The sequence below is a fragment of the Chiroxiphia lanceolata genome, chromosome 1 (assembly GCF_009829145.1).
Source record: "Chiroxiphia lanceolata isolate bChiLan1 chromosome 1, bChiLan1.pri, whole genome shotgun sequence".
Lineage (NCBI taxonomy): Eukaryota > Metazoa > Chordata > Aves > Passeriformes > Pipridae > Chiroxiphia > Chiroxiphia lanceolata.
In genome coordinates this window covers 63138673-63161908 of record NC_045637.1, presented here as the reverse complement: position 1 = coordinate 63161908, position 23236 = coordinate 63138673, and the positions used below count along the sequence as shown (strand labels likewise).

The 23236-nt window shown below is 39.5% G+C and overlaps 1 protein-coding gene across 1 annotated transcript in view; it reads right to left on the bottom strand.

Annotated features, from left to right (window-relative positions):
* AHRR (aryl-hydrocarbon receptor repressor) overlaps positions 1 to 23236 on the bottom strand; it is an 85602-nt gene that overhangs the window by 26035 nt on the left and 36331 nt on the right. The window contains exon 4 of the mRNA XM_032698661.1: positions 514 to 614. Coding sequence (XP_032554552.1) covers positions 514 to 614 — 101 coding nt within the window. The remainder of the gene's footprint in view (positions 1 to 513; positions 615 to 23236) is intronic.

Sequence of the window (23236 nt, the reverse complement as noted above, 5' to 3'; positions counted from 1 at the left end):
TTCCTTCAGATAAATGGATCCAATTCTCAGTAACAGTATGGTCCCTTTATGCTGCTTTGCCAATATAAAGTAGTCCTAAGGGGGATAAAAATACTCAGAAGGAATAACTTTTGTGGACACGGTGTGTGCGCAGAGCACAGAATTGAGGAAATAGGATAAACTAAAATATCCTAGAATATTCTCAACTCAGATCAGAATCCAGGAAAGTTCATGTTGACATCCTCAAAATATTGGCCAAGTAAAATAAACCTGAAAGTGAAAAAGAACTGTGAACTGACCTGCTGGAGTTCACTGGTAATGTCGAGGACATAAAGGTGCGAGGTGCAATTGCCCAAATGGAGACTGCCCATGACTGTCAAAACTGCCAGTTTTGCTCTTGCAAGAAGCACTCACAAGTGTGATTCTAGAAAGACTCACACCAAGATTGACCAAAAGTTGCCACAAATAATCAGCCCGAATATATCATCAAACTGAATAAATTACAGCCAGAAAAAACAGCATTTTTTCACTCACTTCTAGTAGAAGTCCACCTTCTTGTACAGCAGTCTTGTTAGATATGTTGTCTTCTTTTATTGTTTGGCCAACTTGCTTCTTAAAGTGCTTTTCTTGAATGGCTGTTGGAAAGAGTTATTATCAATTTAGAAATCATAGTGATTAGGGCTACTAGACTAAAATTCTTATTTAGGTACTTAACATGCATTGATATAATTGGGAGTTACTGTCTTTGTGGTCTGGATCTCAGTTACTGACAACTTTCTTTTGCTGTGTGAGAGAGAGATACATATTTTGCAGTCCAGATGCTTTTTATATGAAATATCTATCACATTTTTTATTGAACATATTTTTTCCATTAGTCTACTCTACATAAAGCAACAACCAAAACCCACAGGAAAGAAACAAAAGAAAGTTAGCAAGTTGTTTTGTTTATAAAAATATGTATTATGACAATATAGAAAAATGTCTATATAGCTCAAAAGACAAGGGATTGAAATAAGTTTCTTATTTTCAATGCTGACCTTCTTGACATCAGTTGGTTTTCAGTCTTGCTTTACTCTACTCACTTCTACAAGTTCCAGCCTAACTGTAAGATTCAAGAGAATGTTCTTAAACTGTTTCATTTTTACACAGAGGTTTAAAGATTGTTTTTAGCACATCATTTATGCCATGAAATTCATAAAAAGCTCTCACTACAGATTAAAATTCCATATGTTTTTCCTAATAATCACGAAAGCTTTCATGGGATATTAAACTGGTGAGTTCTCTTACTGCACATTGCTTGATCTAATATATATTTGAATACTCCAAGTCTTCCTATCTATATATTCTACAGAAAAATCCCTGAAATATAATCTCATTTCTGGAGATAATGAAAGAATTTCTGAGAAGGCTGACGTCACTTAATAATTTTTCTTCTGCATCATCTAAGGAGTATGACAGGAACCTCTCTTTATCATTTGATCAGTAAAAATTAAGTCAGCTTCACTCCTAGTGTCCCACTCCAGAGTTGGGTCATACAAATACCCTGTTAACAAATAGAGATTCGGTTTTCTATTCGTTTTCGTTTTCACAGAGAGAATGAGAGAGGAGAGCATACTGGTGAGATTATCTGGGACATTTGATTTACATTTTCCCTTCCAGCTAAAGGGAAGCTGGAATAGCCACAGCCAGAGATGGTTAATAAACAAAAAAAAAAAAAAAAAATAGATAGGAAGAAATAGTTTATACCAAATCAGAATAAGAAAAGGAGACAAATAGCAAGCCTCTAATGCCCCTGAGCCTGTGCAAAAGCACCTTGTCAATTTAACAGCGAAGTGAGGGATTGTTGCAAGATACATCAGCATTTTACAACAGACCATGGCAATGCAAAGCAACACTGACTGAATATTCGTGATGTTCTTTAGCTTACATTGTAAATATTTGCTGAAAGTGATGTCAGTCATTACCCCAAGGCAATCATCTTGAACGTATAATTAGATGTAATAAATCCCTCCCCTGGGCATGGGAAAACACATAAGGAAAATCCCAAGCTGCCTAAAACAGACCCCTACCCATGTTTTCCAGCCAAAATAATTTTGGGATTTCAGACTTGTAAGCTAGGCTGCTGTGAACAGGATATACAGATTCTTAAATCTGCATTTCCATTTGGTATACCTTTTAAACTAATTGGAAATGGTTGCTTTTTTCTCCCCCTGATCAGCCAAGCTTTCTGCTACACCTGTCTATAAGAACACTTATAGAATCATAGGCTCATTTAGGTTAGAAAAGACCCTTAAGGTCATCAAGTCCAACCGTCAACTCAGCACTGCAAAGTCCACCACTAAACCATGACCCTAAGTGCCACATCCACACATCTTTTAAATACCTTGTGACAACGATTTTTAAAAGCCCAACCCCTATTCCAATGGCCCCTTCCAGAGTTTCCCTCCTGAGAAAAGATGTTTTAGTAATTAATGACATGGTGATTTGAGGTCTTTGTGCAGGTTAAAGGATGAACAGGGAGGGGTGAGAGGAAACAAAGGTTTATTTCTTTGGTGCACTCTTTTGGCATTGTGAAAATTCCACCCGTTTGAACTGCATCGTTAGTGGAAACTATTATCTTACCCAGCTGAGCAGGCCAGAGCTCCCTGCCTGTTTGTTAGCCTTCAGGCTCATACAAACACAGCAGCAGAACACAAGAGATGTTTGTTCTGAAGCTTGTCTGGCTACTATAAATTCCATCTCCAAATGGAAAGTATTTTAATGTTATTTTGCCAGTTAGAGTTACCCATATGTTAGGCCACACACATCCGTTTCATAACATGCCCTACTCACTGGCCTGGACTGCAAGGAGACCCATTGCACCATCAAAGACAAATAACACCCTTTGCGACAAGAAGTGAATGTTCCTAGGGAGACGGAAAAGTTTGCTCCTTGCACCTGAGGCAACAGAGCTCTCACTCACTGCTCACTCTTATTCTGCCTCCTTGCGCTGGAAATGCTTGATTAATTCACCCATGGCTGGGCTGATACTGCAGTGATAGCTCAGAAGAGATACTGCTGCTGGTGATAGCCTGTCACCTGGAGAAAGCAGGGCAAGACAGGCAGAAAACCACCCAGATCCCCGAAACAAATGAGGAGGAGGGAGAAAAGCAAGACGTGACAGGCCGATGAGGGAAAATTACAAGATGTTATCTGACTAGGCAGAAAAACAGCAAAAACAGAGCAGTCTAACAATACCCCTGTCACCACCAAGAATCAAGAGAGAGAACTGAAGGACAGTAAATATTGCTTATGATGAGTATCTTGATAGCAAAGGCCCTGATGCCAAGATAGCCATGATCAAGCTTAGACATTGCATAAAATTCTCACTCTCTGGATCAACGCTGAAGCCTATGATGATGAAAACAAATGAAAGATTGGAGCGTGCAGGAATACTGTCTCTGGTAGGCAGGGAGGAGCAAATTGCAGAAAACTTAAAATTAACAAACAACAAAGGATGACTCAGTGACCTGAGGGGAACACAGGCTGTTGGAGTTCCCATATATCAATAATGGGGCAGCAAGAAAAGCTGATATTGCAGGCAGTCCAATGAATGCTGCTGGCTGTTAAAAAAACTGAGAGATTTAGCGTTATGGAGCCCTGGACTGCTTTCTGTGGGAGAAGCAACTCTTTAAACAAGATGGTCAGCAATTCAGTGTAGGGCGCTCCCCTACTAGGTTCAAAACTGGCAAACTGAAGAGATGGGAAGTGGTACCGTCAGAGACCTTTTTCTGAGCACAACTTATCAAGCCTGCACTTCCAGAACATGAAATAAAACAGAAGATGGAGCTGTTCTGCCAAAGAAGATGAATGAGCATATTGATACCATAGAGTGATAAATACCTGATATACATGTACATGGCCGACAGTTTTGAAAGCTCATGCGATCTAGTGATCGTGACGCAATCCCATGCAACATTAAAAGCCAACAAGTTTGGAAATGCTGGGTCCTACAGAGGGGCAACACTGTGGAAATATACAGAGAGGGGGGGAAGGGGGCTAGGAAGAGGAGGAAGAAAAAAGTTAAGAAAAATGGCCAATGTGATTTCCTGGAGGAAAGGTCAAAGATCTGAGGACATTGTTTCAGTTTCTGATCTGAAACATTGAAAGGAATGGAAAGCAAAAAAAATAATGTAGAGTTAGAACTGACAGTTAATTAATGGAGAAAAAAAAGTCCACGAAGGAGATAGTAAGTTTGATTGAAGGAGCATGGGGCTGTCTCAGACAGTGCTGCTGAGTCTTTCACAGCTGCACTGTCTCTGCCCAGAACAATGTAAAAACTTGAGATCTCTTTTGAGCCTTCAGTTCTGATACAAGAATTGCTATCTGCATTTGCAAACTCCTTGGCTTGAAAACCAAATCTGGAATATTGTAACGAAGAGAAAAGCTGCCTAACACAGTCTACAGAAGCATTATGAAACCAGACGTTCCCTTTCCCTCAGAAATAACAGAACACTTATTCATTGCAGAATGCTCTTTAGTTCAAAGGGATGGAGATTTCAGAACACTCATAAAACGATACTTTTTAAACCCATGGGATTACATTCTCCAGAGTGTTTCTATACCTCATCCCACACAAGCATGACCTTTATTCTTCAGAAAATAATTAGCGAAATTACCTGCCAATTTAAGCTCTGAAAAAAACTAATGTGTGGGCAAACTGTACCCCAGCCACCCCACGTGCCTTGCACTGCTCAGGCTTCTTGCACCAAGCAAAAGCACAGGTGAGAAATGAACAGTGAAGGGATGCTACTTCTGAACAGAATGCCTTCCCCGGGGTGATTTTGGGTGTAAGAGGGGGACCATGCTGTCTTCTTCAGACTCAGTACGATGCAGGTGAATTAGTTTCAAGCCTTTCTATAAGGAGTACCTGTGAGACCATTTCTCTCCAATGATGCCCAGGGAATAAATTATTTCTTAAAATGGGCAGATAAAAATACCCAAATTCAGCTTGCAGGTTCAGAGATACTGCTTTATGAATGCAAGTCTTACTTTTGGTAACTGTTACTTGAAAGGAAGTGAGAACAGGGTCTTTCTTCCTGGATCTTCTAGCTGCAGGAAGAATCAGCTATGCATGTTACTCTGAATACTAAGAAAACAAAACAAATTGACTAGGAAACACTTGTTGGGAACAATTCTGCTTAACAAACCTAGAGCCATGAACTGAAATGGTCTGTTTCCTCTGGCTGTGTTACAGAGAACACCAAGCGACAATTAGGATGGGGGTCATCAGATGAACACTGAAATTAAACAATATACAGCATAAGGAACAGTTAGTTTACACTGACAAACAGTATGAAGGGGACTTTTGCACTTTGAAATGCCACAACATACAGATTGCACAAATGCTTAGGGAAAGAAATCAGCACCAAAATGCTCCGTCTGAATAAAAGCTGTATGGTTCTCAGTCCTGTTGTGGAGGCTACCAGAACACTAGATGAAATTATACTAACAGTAATGCAAAGTTTTTCTTCCCAACTTAGCGGTTTTCTCAGTCTGCTTCTTCTTAAGAGATGCTTTGAAATCTGACTTCCCTTTGAAGTTTCTCGAGTACAGCATGACATTTATTTAAGGTACAAACCAAACTGTTTGCTTTCCAGATCCCGTCCCCTCTTTCAGAACTGTTTCTTCCCCTTTCCCAGCAAGCCTCATCCATTTTCCCCCACGAGAGAGGGGCATCAAAGAGATGCCACAGCCTTGCAGCCCTCCTCTCCTCACGGTCCTTGCGCGGGGCTGGTGGGGCCACCTCGCCCCTCTGAGTCCCCAGCCCGCGTCGCACCCCGTCCGGAGGAGCCCTTTTGACGGGGAGGCGAGGGGGAGGAGAAGTCCCTGCTGCGGAGGAGGCAGACTGCTGACTAACCCCAGCCCTACTGTCACGCAAGCCTCGCTGCCTGTCAATCTCCCGGCGGCTCTGACAGGGCCCTGGCGCCCGTTCAAACCCTTGCGTGCGAGCAGAGGAGCCACATTACCCTATGAAGTATTTCATAATAACAACAGCTGTTAAATATTGATGACTCCTGGCAAGCGCTGAATGCTTTTCGAGAAGGTTAAGCCTTCGTGTAATGGAACCTAATTCCTCATTATGTACTGTATCAGATATCTGGAAGTTGCCTAAAAAAAGCAAAGGAGCTTAAAGCAGAGGATCAGAAAAATAACTCTCATGCAGCAGGGAGAGGGGAGGAAGTCCGCCGTGCAAAGAGTGAGGAGTGTTTCCCTGAAGTCAAATCCTTTTGCAAACAGTAAAACACTCTGCTGGAGCGATCGTCAATATGATCAGTTTCACTGTATTCCACTGGAGGGTTTTGTGATTTTAGAAATTATTGCAGATCAGATAAACTTTCTAAAACGGCGATCCAGCTGCCACTGCCATCTGTGTGTGTAAGAGTACACATGGAAATTATTTCTACAAAACAAAACAAAAAAAAAATACAAAAGAGGGGAAAAAACTCTTATGCCTATAGTTTTTCTACAAACATCAGCTCTTAGAGATCTGGCTCATTACAAGATTTAGCGATGATCAGACAAGATATTAAGGATGAGATCTCAAGAGGGTTTCCAGCAGGCAAGAAAGGGAGAAGGGTGAACCTCTTGCCTTGGTCAAGTCCTTTTCTCCAGTGTACTTTTCTCCAGTTCCCAGAAAAAATCCACCATCTTCCTCACACTGCCCACTAAAACCCATCAGTCTGATCTTTTCCCTCAACTTAACTGTTGAGCAAGGTTGTGTCAGGAGGAGAACCAGTTTGGGGTAGGAATTAATGATTGACAGACCAAGTCTTTGTCACTGAACTGGCGTGACACCAGGGCAGGCAGTCCTGGGTAGTCCAGCAAAAATGTAGCATTGGGATCCAGGTGTGGGTGAAAGAAGAAACACAAACTGAGGACTTTTTGCAGAGGTGACCAATTTCAGGGTATTTTTTTCTTACATGTGAAAAAGAGGTCTGTGTGCCTTTGGGAAATACAATTTAGATGAGGCAAGCTGAGAAGCTGAAAACTATTGCTTGCCAATGTTCAGTTGTGCTGTGGTGCAAGTAGTCCTGCGAAGCTTTGGGAAAGCGTTTTACCTGTAGGGAGCCCAGGTCTAATTCAGTCAGGATAGGGAATCACAAAGACTGAGGAAGTTGTAGGTTTTTGGAAGGGACCTTCGAAGGTCATCTGGTCTACCTCACCGGAATCAAAACATCTAATTTCAGGTTGCTCAGGGTTTTTGAGTATCCCCAGTAATGGGCATTTCACATTCCCTCCAGGAACACTTTCATTATATTACAAGCAGGATTAATTTGGTAAGCTAAAGAGCTGCTTAATATTTTAGGTTAATGAGTGTCAGGGTAAGTTCTGTTTCCACAATTCTCAGTTTATAAAATGTGTAGGCTAATTTAAGAGATGCTGAGAATGGTGAAGTAGCTGTCATAAAAAGTATGTGTATACGGAGAATATGCAAAATAAGATATTAACTCTTCTTCTATACTGGTTTTTGATGGCTTATTCTATCTGTACCTCACATAATTGGCTCACAAGAAATCACACTTGTATGTCATGTTTTTATGTAGTCTGGGATGTAACATCTCCCTCATTCCGTAATTTCTGAGGGATCACAGATCCAAACAAAAGCTGTGTCGCCATGTGAAACAAAATTGTGTGCTAATTATAAGAACAACAGATTCAAAAAACTTGTCGAGAAAGCACATTTCTTCTCTGTAGCTTACTGTTGTAACCTTTCTCTCTTCATATGACTCAACAGATGATCTACCCAACAGACAACCCCACATTGCACATTGGCAAGGGAGATATTTTAGAGATCTGTTTGCATCACTTTGAGTAAATATTTGAGTTATAAGTTGGTCTGGTAGACAATACTGGCTATAAGACTGCTGGAGACATGTAGTCCTCCAAAATTATCCCAAGATATAAGACTTATTCCAAGTAATCTTTCTGTTTTACTGCACAATTCCATTTGATTATCAACAACATTAAATATGATGACTTGATGATGGAAACCTATTGATTTATAGGTTCAGTCCTGGGGCCTTAATTTTATCTGTGTACTATTCCATTCTTTAATTAAGCTGTACTACATTAGCTTGTCTGAGTGTGTATTTGCTGCACACCCTTTTGAATAAACACATAAAATTTAAATGAAAATGGGTTATTTTGTCAAACTACAAATGGATTGCAATCCTGAGTTATCAACAAACTCAGGTAGGAAATCTGCAAACCATTTAGTCCATTTCAAATCAATATCCACATCCTTCATAAAAATTAAAATGATTCCGACAAATTCCTTGCCCTGTAAGTTCGTAAATTACATGTCCATTAATCGGAATTGAGATATATAGCATAAGTTTAGAGTAGAAAAACAATAAATTTAAGAGAACTATTCTGTACTTAGAAAGTTTGCTTAACATTGGTTAGTTCCAGAATTAAGGACCTCAGAAAGTACAAGCAATGTAGCTTTATGTTTTCATTCACAACTTCACCAAACTAATCCACGTTAGCCTTAAATGTATTGCAGTGTGTTCTGACATCCTGATTTCTTGAGTGGGATCTCAGCACACCCCACCAATCATGATATATATACACATATTCAGAGGAAAAGCACATCAGGACACATTGATTCTAGGACCTGTGGAGCAGATGGCCTAAACATCCTTCCTGATGGCTTCTTGGAAGAATAGCTGTTCATCTTTTCCCTTGTCCAGGTATATTTAAAAATTGGGTTCTCTATATCCTCTGAATTCCAGAATTTCTTTTCTCTATGCCCAAGAGTGCAGTCCTCTTTTGATGTGGCTCATACTATTTCATTGTCATTAGGCCATTTTTTCAGGACTGATTCTCTCAAGGAAAATAATACAACAATGGACATTGATGTCCACAGCAGAGGCAGTCACCCTTTGAGGAGAGGCTAAAATGGCTTTACTTCACAGAGAATGATGAGAGGAGGTGTAATAAAGAGGTTTACAAAATTGTAAGGGCAATGGATGAACTGAATGCAAAACTGCTGTTCACGCAACCCCACAATATGTGGCCTGTGAAGTGCCTGATAACGCTAGGACAAGAATGTTTTAAAGCAGATAAAAGACATCAATTTTGGAGATGAGAATACCAAACTAGATGGACCACTGGTGTGACACAGTAGTGCACTTCTTATGTTGTTATATTCTCACTGCAATGCCATGACCTTGTCCACAAAATTTGTTGCAGACAGAAAATAAACAACAGATGAACAAGAGCAGCATCTGTGATGCGAAACGAAGTATATCACAGAAGTGACAATAAGAAAAATCAGAACCTTATGAGAAAGCCTGTATGTGACTAAATTTAAGCATATGATGAAAGACCAGCTTGTGACTAATCATTGCATCTAAACAACAAAAAAAGTTTCTTTAATGATAAACAGCCTATTGAAATAAATTTGAGTCTGAAATATTTTTCAGAAACATAAGTAATGAGACCAAAATCCATTTTTACTGAAAAGACAGCTAGGAGACAAGCTCAGTTCAGAAGTAAGCTACTGCAGTCTACTGTAATCTTTCCTGCTTTTTAAAAGGTGATTGTAAGAATTGCATCTTACTGAAGAAATGCAATGAAGTCCTGATAACAGATTTACTTTAAGAATATCAGAACATTTTTAGTCTCTATTGGCTACAGAAGATGTGCACAATTTTACCCTCTTCAATTTAGATCTGCAGTTTAAAACATTTAGGAATCAATTCCTGAAGGATGAAAGCAAATAAAAAACCAAGCATGGAAACAAATGAAAATAGGAGACCGCATGAGAAAGCATTTTTTCCCTTCTTGATTAAAGCAACCTGACCATTACTAATTTACGTGAGATTTACACAATTTTTGTTAGCCTTTTTTGATTTGATAACCTCTTTTCCAGGCCTGTGTTTCCAACAGACTATCTCCTAAGATTCCACTCCTCAATTTCTAGTGCTTTTATATCATCACTCTTTTCCCTTTACAGTTTTGTTTGCAGCATTCTGCATGGAAAGGAACAGGCTAAATCCACACCTGCTAGCTCCAAGAGGAATTTAAGTCAGTATATCTTAAAGAGACTTGAAAGAGCATGTGTCAGTAGGCCAGTATATCATCCAAGAGACTGTTTAAAAATAGCCAATGCACATGATCTGGAGAGGATAAAGGAAACCTTTAAGATGAAATAAACACTGCATCTAAAATATTCACGCTGAGACCTTAGTGTGCAGGATGTGCATATGTTACCCAGAAAACCAAATCTGGATCCAACAGTTTTAGAGTAGAAATATCGTAAGAGCAATTCCTTAGTATCTGCTTTATATAGCAGCCATACTGTATCCAATATTAAAGGTAAAGACACATTTGCTTACCAGCGTACGTCAGATAAGCAAACACACTCGACAGAGGAAATATGAGAATCTCCACCTTTAAGTCAGCTGGATATCACGGCACACTGCTGCAGAACCACCAATAAAGACACACACCCTACATAACACAGCGCTCTCTTTCTAAGGCAGAGCTGCTTTGCTTTGGTGTTTTCTGCTGTCTGTGGAGGCTGCCGTGACGAGATCGACTGTATGAAGCCTTGAGAGGTTACATGAATCCAACAAGGTGTGGGAAAAACATACCTGAGAGGAGGTCCTTGAGCTTTGGCTTTTCTATTTCAAGAAGTAATAAAACGTGATGAGACAAGATACAGACAAATGAAACTTCAGGAACATTATCTAAAAGTTTAAAAAAATTATTTCAGAATCACTTTTCAGGGTAATTTTAAAACCCTGAACTATATTCCAGAGCCTTTTGGAATGCTGAAGAAAACCAGTAGCATGACAATCTGACCTAAAAGCTCAAAATGTAGAACTATTCAAAAACAGAAGTCAAAAATTGAACTGCCAGAACCCTAAATTGATGTTATGATCCCTGTATCTGTTAAATGTGTTTTTATATAGACTAAGATTTTAATGTATGCTTTTAAAGACTAGTCCTGCAAAGCCATCCAAGCAGATGGACCTTGCTCCCAACTGGAATCCCTTGTAAGACAGAGGGCCTGCAGAGAAGACATTACAGTTTGTCCAAAAATAAATTGCTTTGCAGAACTGGAACCTTCTGCAGAAGTAGAAAATGCATGCACACGATGTATTCAATTACTACAAGAACCTTTATTTTTCACTTCCTCACAAAGGTTTTGCTTTGCCTTTTTTGGCAGCCAGGTTCCATGCTCAGAAAAAGATCCCAAGCAGATGTTAATGACCCTAAGCAGGCCAGTAGTGTGCTTACATGCTCTCTCCCCCTTAGCACAAGAGGAATTATGTTTTTTAAAAGTGCCACAGTCCTTACTTTGAGAAACAGAATTAGAACCTTCAAATTTTCTAAGCATAATTAAAAAATACTGTCTTTAAAAAAGGTAGGAAAGGTAATACTTGAATGCTCTAAGACTGTAAATTGTGTCCCTGCCTTGATTTGCTTTTCAATTTTTAAAACCAGAGATTACTTAGATATAGTGATAAAATTAAAAGGCAGGGACAGAGTTCTTATCAGACTTGTCCCATGTGACAATAAGGAACAACCAATGTTCTGTATTTGAGAAACAAAGTCCTAGCTAATAAAGTATAACCTTTTCTCCAGTTTCAACTCTTCTGCATATGTGTTATTGACTTGAACAGGCAAGTCTGACTCCAACAAAGGTGCCTGTTAAATTGACTCATAGCAAGTTACCCAAGAAATAACTAGTAATCCTTATGGGATAAGGACAAGAATCTTGTCTCTCACTCATGAAACATATAGGATTAGAGCTTCAACTTTCTAGCCAATTATAGCCAATTGCAGCTTTCACTGAGTGATCAGTGCTAGGTGAATAGTGTGTATAAAAATAATTATGATACATAAATTACTTCTAGTGCTTCTTATTCTGTCGAATTCCTCTAGATAAAAAAGAGTGATTTCTTACTGACACATCAGATCTGTTTTACATTCATTATGTGACATGAACAGGAGTTTATATTGCTTTTTCATCAGTTATAATATGATCTTCATTGCATATACACTGTGGCTTACTGTTACAGTCAGTCCAGTAACCACTGAAACAAGACTTATTATACTACGCTAAGGAAAATATGAGTAGGTTTAAGGCAGAAAATGAAAACTACAAATTGCAAAAATGAAGATGCTTTTGCACATGTTCTTAAAATATATGAAAGTTAGCTGGAGATAATATATACTCTAGAGCCCACTTTGTTTTAAGCCTGAGTATTTTTCAGGGGAATCATTATGCTGCATCCAAAAGAAGGTTTTTTTCTCCTGCCGGGGCAGATTTGCAGGGAGGAGGCTCATTTCTGCCTTGCTGGTCTGGCAGGCAGCAGAGCTCTATTCCTCTGATCAAGAGATCACTTTCATAACCACTTTTCTGAGGTCACAAATGAGTCTGCTGCAGTCACGCAACCCCTCGCCTACCAGAGCTAACTATAACAATACAGGTTCACAGAAACCTTTTAAAGAGGCAACTCATCCTTTCGACCCACGCAGATATAGGGCACGTGCATATTATTACATATTTGCAATAATATTTGGGATTCCCCCAAATATGCCATGAGACTATTTTATTTCAATTTGAGCAGGGAATAAATGCATAGCTTGGTGTTTTATCTGGATGGAATAATGTTGCCTGAATAGAACTAAATAAAAGCTGAAGTCAAATACCTAAACGATAGTGGCACCTTTTACAAATATTTAGTTAGCCTGTTCCTTTTTATTATCTTAAAGGTCCAAGTCTGCCAACCATGTGCTACTGTGAATTATGCTAATTAAGATATTTAAAAGCCATGATAAACAGTCAAACAAACATTAGATTCAATAAACAACAGATACAATTGCCCTGAATTTAAACATTGCCCTGCTTCAGTGTTAGAAACACAACGACACAGAAATGCTAGACCAGGAAACAGGCTTACAATCTGCTTGTGAAGGAATACTATGAAAGTACAACAAGTACTAGTTAGAGCTTGTCCCTGGGTCAGAAAATCCTACTTTATTTTAGCTGAGCATCCCTCAAATGACCAACACAGTAATCTAGCATGGATGTGTCTTGCAGGTGGTAGATAGAATAACCTTTGGATGATGAGGGGCAGCTGGAAATTTAAAGAAAAAAGCTTAAAATATTTTTCCTCTTATGATAAGTCAACTCTACCCAATGAAGGGGGGGGGGCTTGGCCTATTTTCACAAGCAGTTAACGCTATGAAAGCGACTGTTGTTGTTCCATCATTAATTATTTGCACTAATTACCTGAAATAAAGTTTTCAAAAGCTGTTAAATTACTTCGTAGCCTACAATTTAAAAAATTATGGTGGCTGTATTGCTCATTGATATTTTGTGAGGATTAGTACACAGACACATTTCATTTAAAGACAGCACAAACAGGCTTGCCCAAACCATCTTTATAATCCAGCTTAAGTAAGTAACAATAGGAATGAGGGCACAGCACTAAGCTTATTGAGGACTCATAGTGTGGGATGAGATGACTCATTTGCACACTGTCCTGCTATTATTAGACACACTAAACAGGTGAAAGCTTGTTCAGGTGTGCCCATACATGCAACAGGCTGCTTCAGGGATCCTGGAGATGCACTCTCAGGTTGTAAAGTACCCTTGGCTTCATCCAAAATGAGGGCTTTTTACACTTTAGGCTTGACCTTGATGTGTATGTCCTTGATGTGAGAGATCCCCTCCCATCTGCAGGGCACTTTACCGTTTACACAAAATATAACCTCCCAGTCTAAATTTGATATGAAACTAATGACACCCTAATATTGGCCTTGTCTGTGCTCCAGGACTCACCTATATTTACGGAGAGGAATTAGGTTGGAAGCTGGACAGAGGATTGTGACTTTACCACTGGTGGACCTCACTATCAGAGATCAGCGCACTCATGTCACGGATGGGAAGGCTGGGCAGCAAGGCAGGCGTAACCTGAGATGAAGTTTCTCAGCTCAGACAAAGTGCTGGTGGAGGTGATGAGACAGAGACACCAGTCTCTAAAGGGAGGGTGTCGACAGTGTCTGGAGTGACCTCGAGGGTAACAGTACCAGTGTAGACAAAGCCACAGGCATTTTTGAAGATAGGCCACAGTTTCAAAGATTTCTGAGATTTCTGAAGGTGTTGCCTTGAGTCTTACGTTACTGATTTGTACCCATTCACTTACCACTACAACAACTTCCTATGGAAATGAAAAATTTACAGGATCAACTCCTGCCTAAAGAGAGATGTGACTTTGTCCATATTTATGAACTTTGCCTAAATAACCAGAGGTTTGTCTAAAGTGAAGGAGCATTGGATATTAACGCAAATATTTAATTAACATGGCAATTTTTCCTTTCTAGCTATAGAAAGAGATACATGAGAATGCTGTTATGCTACCTTACTTTTACAAAGAAATTATACCGTTCTTCTGGAGATGTTTGGCAAAGAAATCATTGGTAACAGCAACAATGAGTTTCATATGGGCATCTCAGGGTAAGCAGCTGCTAGAATACTTGCTTCTCAGCTCTTTTCTGCAGAGCAGTCTGGCCACAGAGCTGGTATTTAAAAAGTCTTGCCTTACTGAGAGTCCTTTTTATATCCCTTATTATATGAAAAGAAAATATTTGTAATATTTTTTCAAGAATATGACCTCTTCTACTCAAAGACAGTGTGGTCAATTGCTCATTTTCTGAGGACATGTAAGACACACGTGTGCCCAAGTCCCACTGGACCTGCAATTCTAGAGAAAGAATTGGTCAGTAATTTAGTATAGTGAAGTCAAGATAAACAATGACTTCTCATATGCCAATTTCCAAATAATTACTGCAAACTTGTCTCATTCTCTCCTCAGCTCTGCTATCTTGCACCTGACAGTCAAGGATATGCACACCACTGAGATATATCTATATATCTATATAGATATATAGATATATAAGAGAACATGCATACAGTAATTTGGATTAGCTGTAAATCTGCCTGTACAGTATTTCTTTTAGTCCTTCTGTGAAGTTTATTTAATTTGAAAATTATCCAGAGAAATGCAATTCAGTTCATTTATACTTCAACTAATAATCCAAAATCAAACAATTTCATATTAGTGCACTACAAATCATTATTTAATAAACAAATTGACTTTAAATAGCTACTAAGAGGTATTCTTTCATTAGAAATAAGTTTAAGTACTGTGACAAATTACAGTCATTACAATCAAAATGTAAGGATTTCTGAGTAACTCAGTTGCAAAAATTACGGCAAGCATAGTCACGAAATTGCTTCTACCCTCACTCTCTTCCTTCTGCCCCAATGTACTGTACATACTTGATGCTCAGCTACCTTTCTATAATGGCCCAGTGCTTTCCAGACAGTTTCTGTCAGAAAGAGGAGGAAAAAAAGCGTTTTGCTACTGCAATGCAAACTAAGGTCTAGCTTAGCCAGGACTGCTGAAGGATGACTGGAACTATTCTAGTACTAGGCAAACTGAAGAGAACAGCAAATAATGCAGCTGCAGAAATTAGTTTAAAGCAAGTAGTTGTGACTGAGCCTTCCACATGTGGTGGTCCATACAACCTGTCCTAGCACAGCAAAGACTTTGCCACATGTGGAGAACAAGAAAAGGAGCTGGAGTGCCTAACCACTGCACCACAGCCACAGCAACACATCCAGAAGTTGATGGAGTCAAAGCAGGATGGGGCAGGCTGGGAACGGGGCAGCTGGAACATGCTTCTGCCTGATGTATTTTCCATTGGCCAGATGTTCCCCAGTTGACATGAGCTGTGAGATGCTGCATGCGCCAGTCCCGGAGGGTGTTCTGACCCCTGGGAAGCACTAAAGAGGCCCAGGCCTGCCCAGCATTGAGAAGGCACAAAGGTATTTTGAAGCTCTGATCCTCTCTTCTCCCACTTGGTCCCTCTGCCAAGTTCAGCTGCGGTGGGGGAACTCGGCTGTGGCGCAAGATTTGTTTTGTACATTAACCCAATGAGCTAAAGTACCATCTGAGACCAACATGTCGTTAATTGCTGTGAGAACAAATCTTTGAATTTCCTGACCTATTCAAATTTTGAATTTCCCGTTAACTCCACACTCCCGTACTAACAGATGGTATATAGGGTGTAACTTCGAAACTTCCTGCATTGAAGACTATGCAAAGAGAACAAGACGAGATTAATTGTACACCCCTAGAAACCTGTTATTTATTTGCAGAATGGTAAAATTCTAAATAAATCAACTAACGTGCCCAAGCGGCCCCCATCTTCCGTGCAGATAGTGCTGGCTGAAACTCTTATGCCAAAGCTATCCCTGCCATAGGGAGCTGGAAAAGCACTGGTTAGCAGAGCTGACTCATCGGCTGACTAGCCCACAACCTCAGCCACAAAGGACCAAAAATGCTGGTGGTGGCATGAAGCGTGTGGGTGGGAGCAAGGAATAAGCAATCATCTGGCAGCCTAATGCAGTACGGGTTAGGGTTGAGAACAATCCATTATTTATTCCCCCCTCCCGCCCTAAGGCTTCATCCCTCTGCTTCAGTGATTCTCGTCATCTTGACGCTGGTAGGGCTCTGTGTAGGGGAGGGAATGAAAGGTACATCCCCTCCCTGTGGCCCATGTAAAGAAAGCATCAGCAGGCTATCTGAGCTCACCACACCCAGACCACATAGGGCAAAGGCCCGCCATGGAGCAGAATAGAAAAGAGGTTTGCCTGGTCCTTCTTTTGCCCAATAGGAGACAAGAACAATGTCTTACTAGCAAAAAGAAAAGAAAAAAGAGATCATCACTTTCCCACCACAGTCAGTCTGTTACTTGAGAGGAGAGATGGAGATCCAGTTCTAGAGTGGCAGAGGGTAGATATAAGAAAAAATTCTTAGGAATGGAGCAAGAAACATAGAGAAAAGGGAGAATGTTGCAGCAAAGATGGGAAAAGGTGAGGGTAAAAAATCTATATGGAGAAAACAGGAAAATCTACAGATGAGGAACATGCAAAAAAGAAAATTTTAAAAAGAGGTAAGGTGGGTTATTGCTAAAAAGGCTGCTAGAGAAAAAGAGGTGGAAGATATTTCTCAAAGATTTCAGAATAAAACAGATTAACAAACTACAGACACCAAAAAAGGTAAGGAAAGTCAGCAAGGTGAACAGCAAAATGGCATACAGGAAAAGTAAAACTGGCATATTTTTAATTAAAATCTTGACACTGATAAAATCCCCAAAATTGTTCACGTATATCCCATTATCTTCATGTAGATCTGAGTTTGCTTTCCAGTGTTCTTTCCCTCCAGCAGCCTGCTACCACTGCTAATCTGGCCATATGGCTATGGCTAGTTGGTCCCAAATTTAACTAGCATGAAACACTCTCCAGCCAAATTACTGGAATGGTGGAGGTGTGAGCTCACCCCTCCCAGCTTTTCAATCGCATTTTTGTTTTGATTCCTAAAAATACATTTAAATTCAGCCAATGTGTTTTTGAAACACTGGACCAGATTTTGAAACCCTAACTTGTATTACTTCACTAATGCCAAGATTAAGCAAAACATAATAAGGAATTAAGGACTTGACCAGTTGTCTTTATGTTTCCTCCCCAACCAAACTTGTTTTCTCAGAAGAGGCTTTTTGTCCAAATTTTGCCTAGAGTAGGTCTTTCCTGGCAGATTGCCTCAATGGAAAGGAGATTAAGTTTCTCAATGTCCTCTTTTCTTGGAAACTTTCTGTTACATTTCCCACTGCAGGGAGTTCAGGGCACAGGAATACACAGCTTAAAAGTCTTCGCCATGTTTTTCACATGCTGTTGTATTGGCATTCGACAAGAGAGTAATGGAGAGTTTGCAGCTTTTCTCTAGCTGGAGAAACCTACCACTGTATCTGCTAAAGTAAAACTAAACTAGTTGAACATTACCTTCAGATATTCAGAAGACTGTTGAGGTTAGAATATTTAAAGTAAGCAAGCTGCTCCCTGTCTAGAGATCATGACTATCGCAATCACATTACTGGTTTTAAAAACATTATCAGTTATCACCATGATACCTATAAGGTGTGATGGCACAATAACCTTCAAACTGACATTATCTCTGCTTTACTAACCAAAAGTTGGCAGCGACAAATGTAGGGTGCATCACTGTCTCCAAATGATATGGTACTTACTACTGAATTATTAAATACTTCCGAAGTCCTTGTTAACATCAATAAAAATGAAGAATGCATGTTGCAATATGCAATACCTTCAAACTCTCGGACGTTATTGAGTATGTTTAGCTCACAAGAAAGAACTCTTCCCTTAGATGGATATATAGAACTACATTGCTAGGGTTTAATACAGTTCTAGTGGTACTGAAGAAGTGCTGAAAAGAATCAATACCTGACGAACACGTTGTAATTTGAGAGTACTTTGCACCTTGTATGACTGCACCTTTAAGAACTATTAAGTAATTGCAAATATTGCTAATTTCCTCTCACAAAGGTTACTTGTTTTGAGATGTACAGTCTTTTTCTATATGCAGATTATTCTAAATGTAGATTAAGACCTGAAAGAAAAAGTATGGAAAGAAGAAATACAATTCCATTTTTCTCGACTTACTGTCTTAGTTCTTGTAATAAATATTGGAACATTTTCTACATAAGTCTTTACATTCATCAGCTCAAGATGCATTATCTAGGCTGAATTATTTATCCTCTCAAGAAATGTTTTCATAAAGCATTATTTATTTTTCCATTTTCCATATAAGGTTTATAGGGGTCATCTGATGGCACAAAAGCAGTTTAATAAATTATTTGGAACAAAATATAAAGGGTTTATGACAAGTTTTCACTGACACTGATATACGACATAATACCAACACATAGAAGATAGTGTTTTCTGTACATACGTTGAAATACTCAGGGGAACATATAAGATTAATATAGGGTGACATATGTTTTGCAGCTATACAATTAGTAAAGTGGTTATGAAGTTGTCAATGGACTAGAAAAAGAAAACTTAAAATATGTTGGGTTTTGATTTAGACCTGATCTTTGCTTGTTTTCAGTCCTCTTCTCTCAATTTCTTTCAGCTGTTTCCAATAAGTAAATAGTGAATTCATGTTGCAGGTTCAGAGGTAAATGGAAATAGCAGACATTTTATTTATTATAACAAAAAACTACAGACAGAGATTTACTTCCTCTATATCTTCAGCTTGCTAGGATTTCAATAGAATTTTAGGGACATGGTGAGTTCACATAATACGTATTTGGCAAGATTGTTGTATAGCATCCAACTTTCACAAAAGTAAGTACGAGATTCTTTTAAATATGTTTTAAAGTCTGTTTGTAATTTCTCTTGGTAGTATTTAATTTAGTTTGCTGATATAAATTCTGCTTCCACTTCTACTCATATAGATGTCAAGATTTTAAAAAATCTATCAGTTATATTATCTACATCATTGCCCCAAAAATTATAATGAAATTAAAATTGGATTTATAAAGGGGAAACCTGCTGTGCTTCATCTAAAAAACCTTCCATTTCATTTCATGGTGGGGAATGTTCAGAGCACTGACTAATATGTTACTGTCACATGAGACAGAGGAGAAAAACATCTGTATTAGAGTCATTTTCTTTCTAATAGCATGAAAAAGACACTAAACTGAATGCAATTAAATTAAGAAAAGCCCTTCACCATTGAGCCAAACAGTAGGGCCATCATATAGAAAAGTGAGGTAAGCTTTACCAGCTTTACCAGCTCCCTACTCATATTTTATGGCTTACAACCATCTCAATATCTAGTCACAGCTTAGAAAGACAGGTATCTTCCACAGATTCAGCCATATAAACCATATAGTAAATCATAAAATTTTGGGTTTGACTAAATCATCAATGTATTAATTTACTTTCATACTTCTATAAACTTCCAAGGCACGTGTAGTTCTGCTTCCATGAGAGAAGACTTTTGTGCAGGAGGAATTGATGGGTCATGATTTCAGGAAGGTCTTTTTGTCCATAGAGGATAACGTGAAGAAAATTAATGATAGCTGTAGGGGAAAGAGTCAAAGCTACAGAAAGAAGAGAGAGGGCTGGTAAAGATTTGATATTTAAGGATTATTATACTTAGATGGCCTTGATGGGAAGAAGTCAGTCATAGAGATGCCTGTAGAAGTGGTAAAGCAAGTTGCTCATTCAGAAAAATGGGCAAGAAAGAGAAATTATTAGCTGATTTCTGTGGGGCACAAATTCCAGTTGAAAATTGTAATAGGAAAAAATACTAGTAAGCACAATTAAAAACATTGTCCTTTTGTCTAGTCTTGTCACATCTTTGCAACATCCTGCCCTCATGTTTAGCCTTCAGACTGCATCTCATGAACTTCTGAGGGTCCCAGCAACCACCATGCATTTCCAGCAAGGTATATGAGACAGCATTTCAGAATTTCATGAGCTGACTCTTTAAAGTACTACAACGTTCAAAAGCTAAATGGTAGTCTTGTGATTCAAATTATTTTTTTAAAGTCTTAGAAAGGAAGAAGTGTTTCAGATTTATATTTGAATGGCAGGCTCTTAATTAAAGATATTAATGAGTTTGCCTTCCAAAAAGTGTCATCAGAAATAATTCCTGGCTATATTTACACTATGTTAAGCTTGTTTCTCAGAAGGACTAATTCAGGTGGCCTTGTCCCCAAGTTGACATAACCACTCTGCTTCTTGCTGCAGGACCCATCCTGTTTAATACCTCCATCCTGTTTAATATCTTTACTGATGATCTGAAGGAGGGGATTGAGTGCACCCTCTGTAAGTTTGCAGATGACACTAAATTGTGTGGAGAGTAGGAAGGCTCTACAGAGGGATCTGGACAGGCTGGATCATAATGGGCTGAGGCCAATGATATAAGGTTCAATAAGAACCAGGTCATGCACTCGGGTCAGAACAACCCCAATGCAATGCTACAGGCTGGGGAAAGAGTGGCTGGAAAGCGATCCAGTGGAAAAGGACATGGGAATGCTGTTTGACAGCTGGCTGAACATGAGGCACCAGTGTGTCGAGGTGGCCAAGAAAGCCAATGGCATCCTGACTTGTAGCAGAAACAGTGTGGCCAGCAGGACCAGGGCAGTGATCATCCCCCCGTGGTCAGCACTAGTGAGGCTGCACCTTGAATCCTGTGTCCTTAACCCTCAGGATAAGAAAGACATTGAGTGTGTCCAGAGAAGGGCAACAGAGCTGGTGAAGGGTCTGGAGCACAAGTCCTGTGAGGAGTGGCTGAGGGAACTGGGGGTGTTTAGCCTTTAGAAGAAGAGGTTCAGGGGGAACCTTATCATTCTCTACAACCACCTGAAAGAAGGCTGTAGCCAGGTGGGGATTGGCCTCTTTTCCCAGGCAATTAGTGACAGGACAAGAGGATGCACTCTTAAGATGCACCTGGGGAGATTCATGTTGGACATTAGGAAGAATTTCTTTGTAGAAAGGGTTGTTAAGCTTTGAAACAGACTGCCCAGGGAGGTGGTAGAGTCATCGGCCCTGGAGGTGTTCAAGAAATGACTGGATGTGGCACTTACTGCCACTGTCCAGTTCAGAAGGTGGTGATCAGTCAAAGGCTAGATTTGATGATCTTGGAGGTCTTTTCCGACCCAAATGATTCTGAGGTTTTTTGATCCTCTTTGTTTCAGAGTTTTCTGCAGAGCTTTACTATGTGCTGTAACCCAAAAGTCAGGCAGTAGCCAAGTAGGAAGAAAAACTAGGAGGACAATCTCCCACACTGTTCTCTAGCCTAAAACTATTTGTCTTCTTTGTCTTCAAAGTCCTTTGAAATTATGATGTGCCAAGATAAATTCCCTGTTCTGATGGATAAGAGGTATTGTCTTTCCTTTAAAATGTATCTGTGTTTAAAATAAGAAACAAAGTAAATCATTTTCTTGACAGTAAAGATACACGCTTCCTCTCAGAGATGGTAATCGCTCATGAAGCTGAGAACAAGTGTAAACCAAGCCAAAGTTCACGCCTGGGGGAATGCTTTCCTACCTCCCATCCACTACAGCAGTGATTAGGACAAAACTATTGCTAGTATCATCTACGGTCACTGCAATTGCTAGCAATTTCTGGAGTAAAAATGCCATTTTTCCTGTAATGAAAACAAGTCTTGTTTTCATATCCAAGGAGAACATCAGTTACAGTTTAACTAATCTTAATACTAAGTTTTTTCTCAGTCTCAAACATCCAAACACAATTTAACTCAACAAAATTAAATCAATGAAAGTCCATTCACATAGTGCGTAGGATAATAGAATTTGATCCATAGGGGACTATGAGGGTATTTCAACAGCTGATACCAGGCTGGGCCAAGGAGGGTCTTAGCTGTGGAGGAAGGATTAAGCAAGCACAGTGCACAAGCAAGGTGAAAATCACTAAATACCAAAAACAGTGTGCATACCAGTCTCCTGGATTAGGTGGACCCAGCTTTTTCCTTGCCACATGCCTGCATCCATTTACATCAATGCTACGTGAAATGTACAGTGTGAGATAACCATATGTACTGAGCACAGAAGCCTACTAAATCAGAGTGGTTAAAAATGACTAAGCAAGATGTAGAAAGATGAAGATCCACACTTAATGGTTCAAAGTATTTTGGGGACTTCCCCTAACACTGGAGCAATATAGCAGCTGTGGTTTGTGGGAATACCTATAAAACCAGGCATCACGTGCATCTCTGACCATGTGTCCGGTTCTGAACGTACTTGTACTGGCTGAAACAGTGGAACTCTTCCAGTGCCAAATGCCCTTTGGAGAAATCTAACAGTCAAAGATTCCCCTCGCGTCATTGGTCGTTTCCAGCTCCCTGGTTTTCTAATGTCTTAATAATATCAGGAGAAACATTGAAACCTACAGGGATGTTCATTTGAATGGCATCCAGCAATAGAGAAGTTGTATAAAATAAAGATCCAGAATTGAAAGGGGAAATTCCACAAGAAGAACCCTTATGATGGTGTGCTTCCCAAAGACAGCACAAAACCTGTATAGTCCAGCCCTCCTCATGCAGATGACTGACTCAGCCTAACAGCTCTGAGCTTGTGAGGTCTGGCAATATAAACAACCCACAGCACATGACACGAGTACCCAAGGAGAGAAAATATCTGAAACTTATTTATAACTAAAATCCTTCACTTGCCATTACTCAAAAACAGTAGGTATGGAATTTACATCCAGTCTCAGAATGTGACACTGAACATAGTGATACACTAACAGGTTCCCTTGATGTTCAAAGGTGACAGGAATTCAAGCAATTTAAAA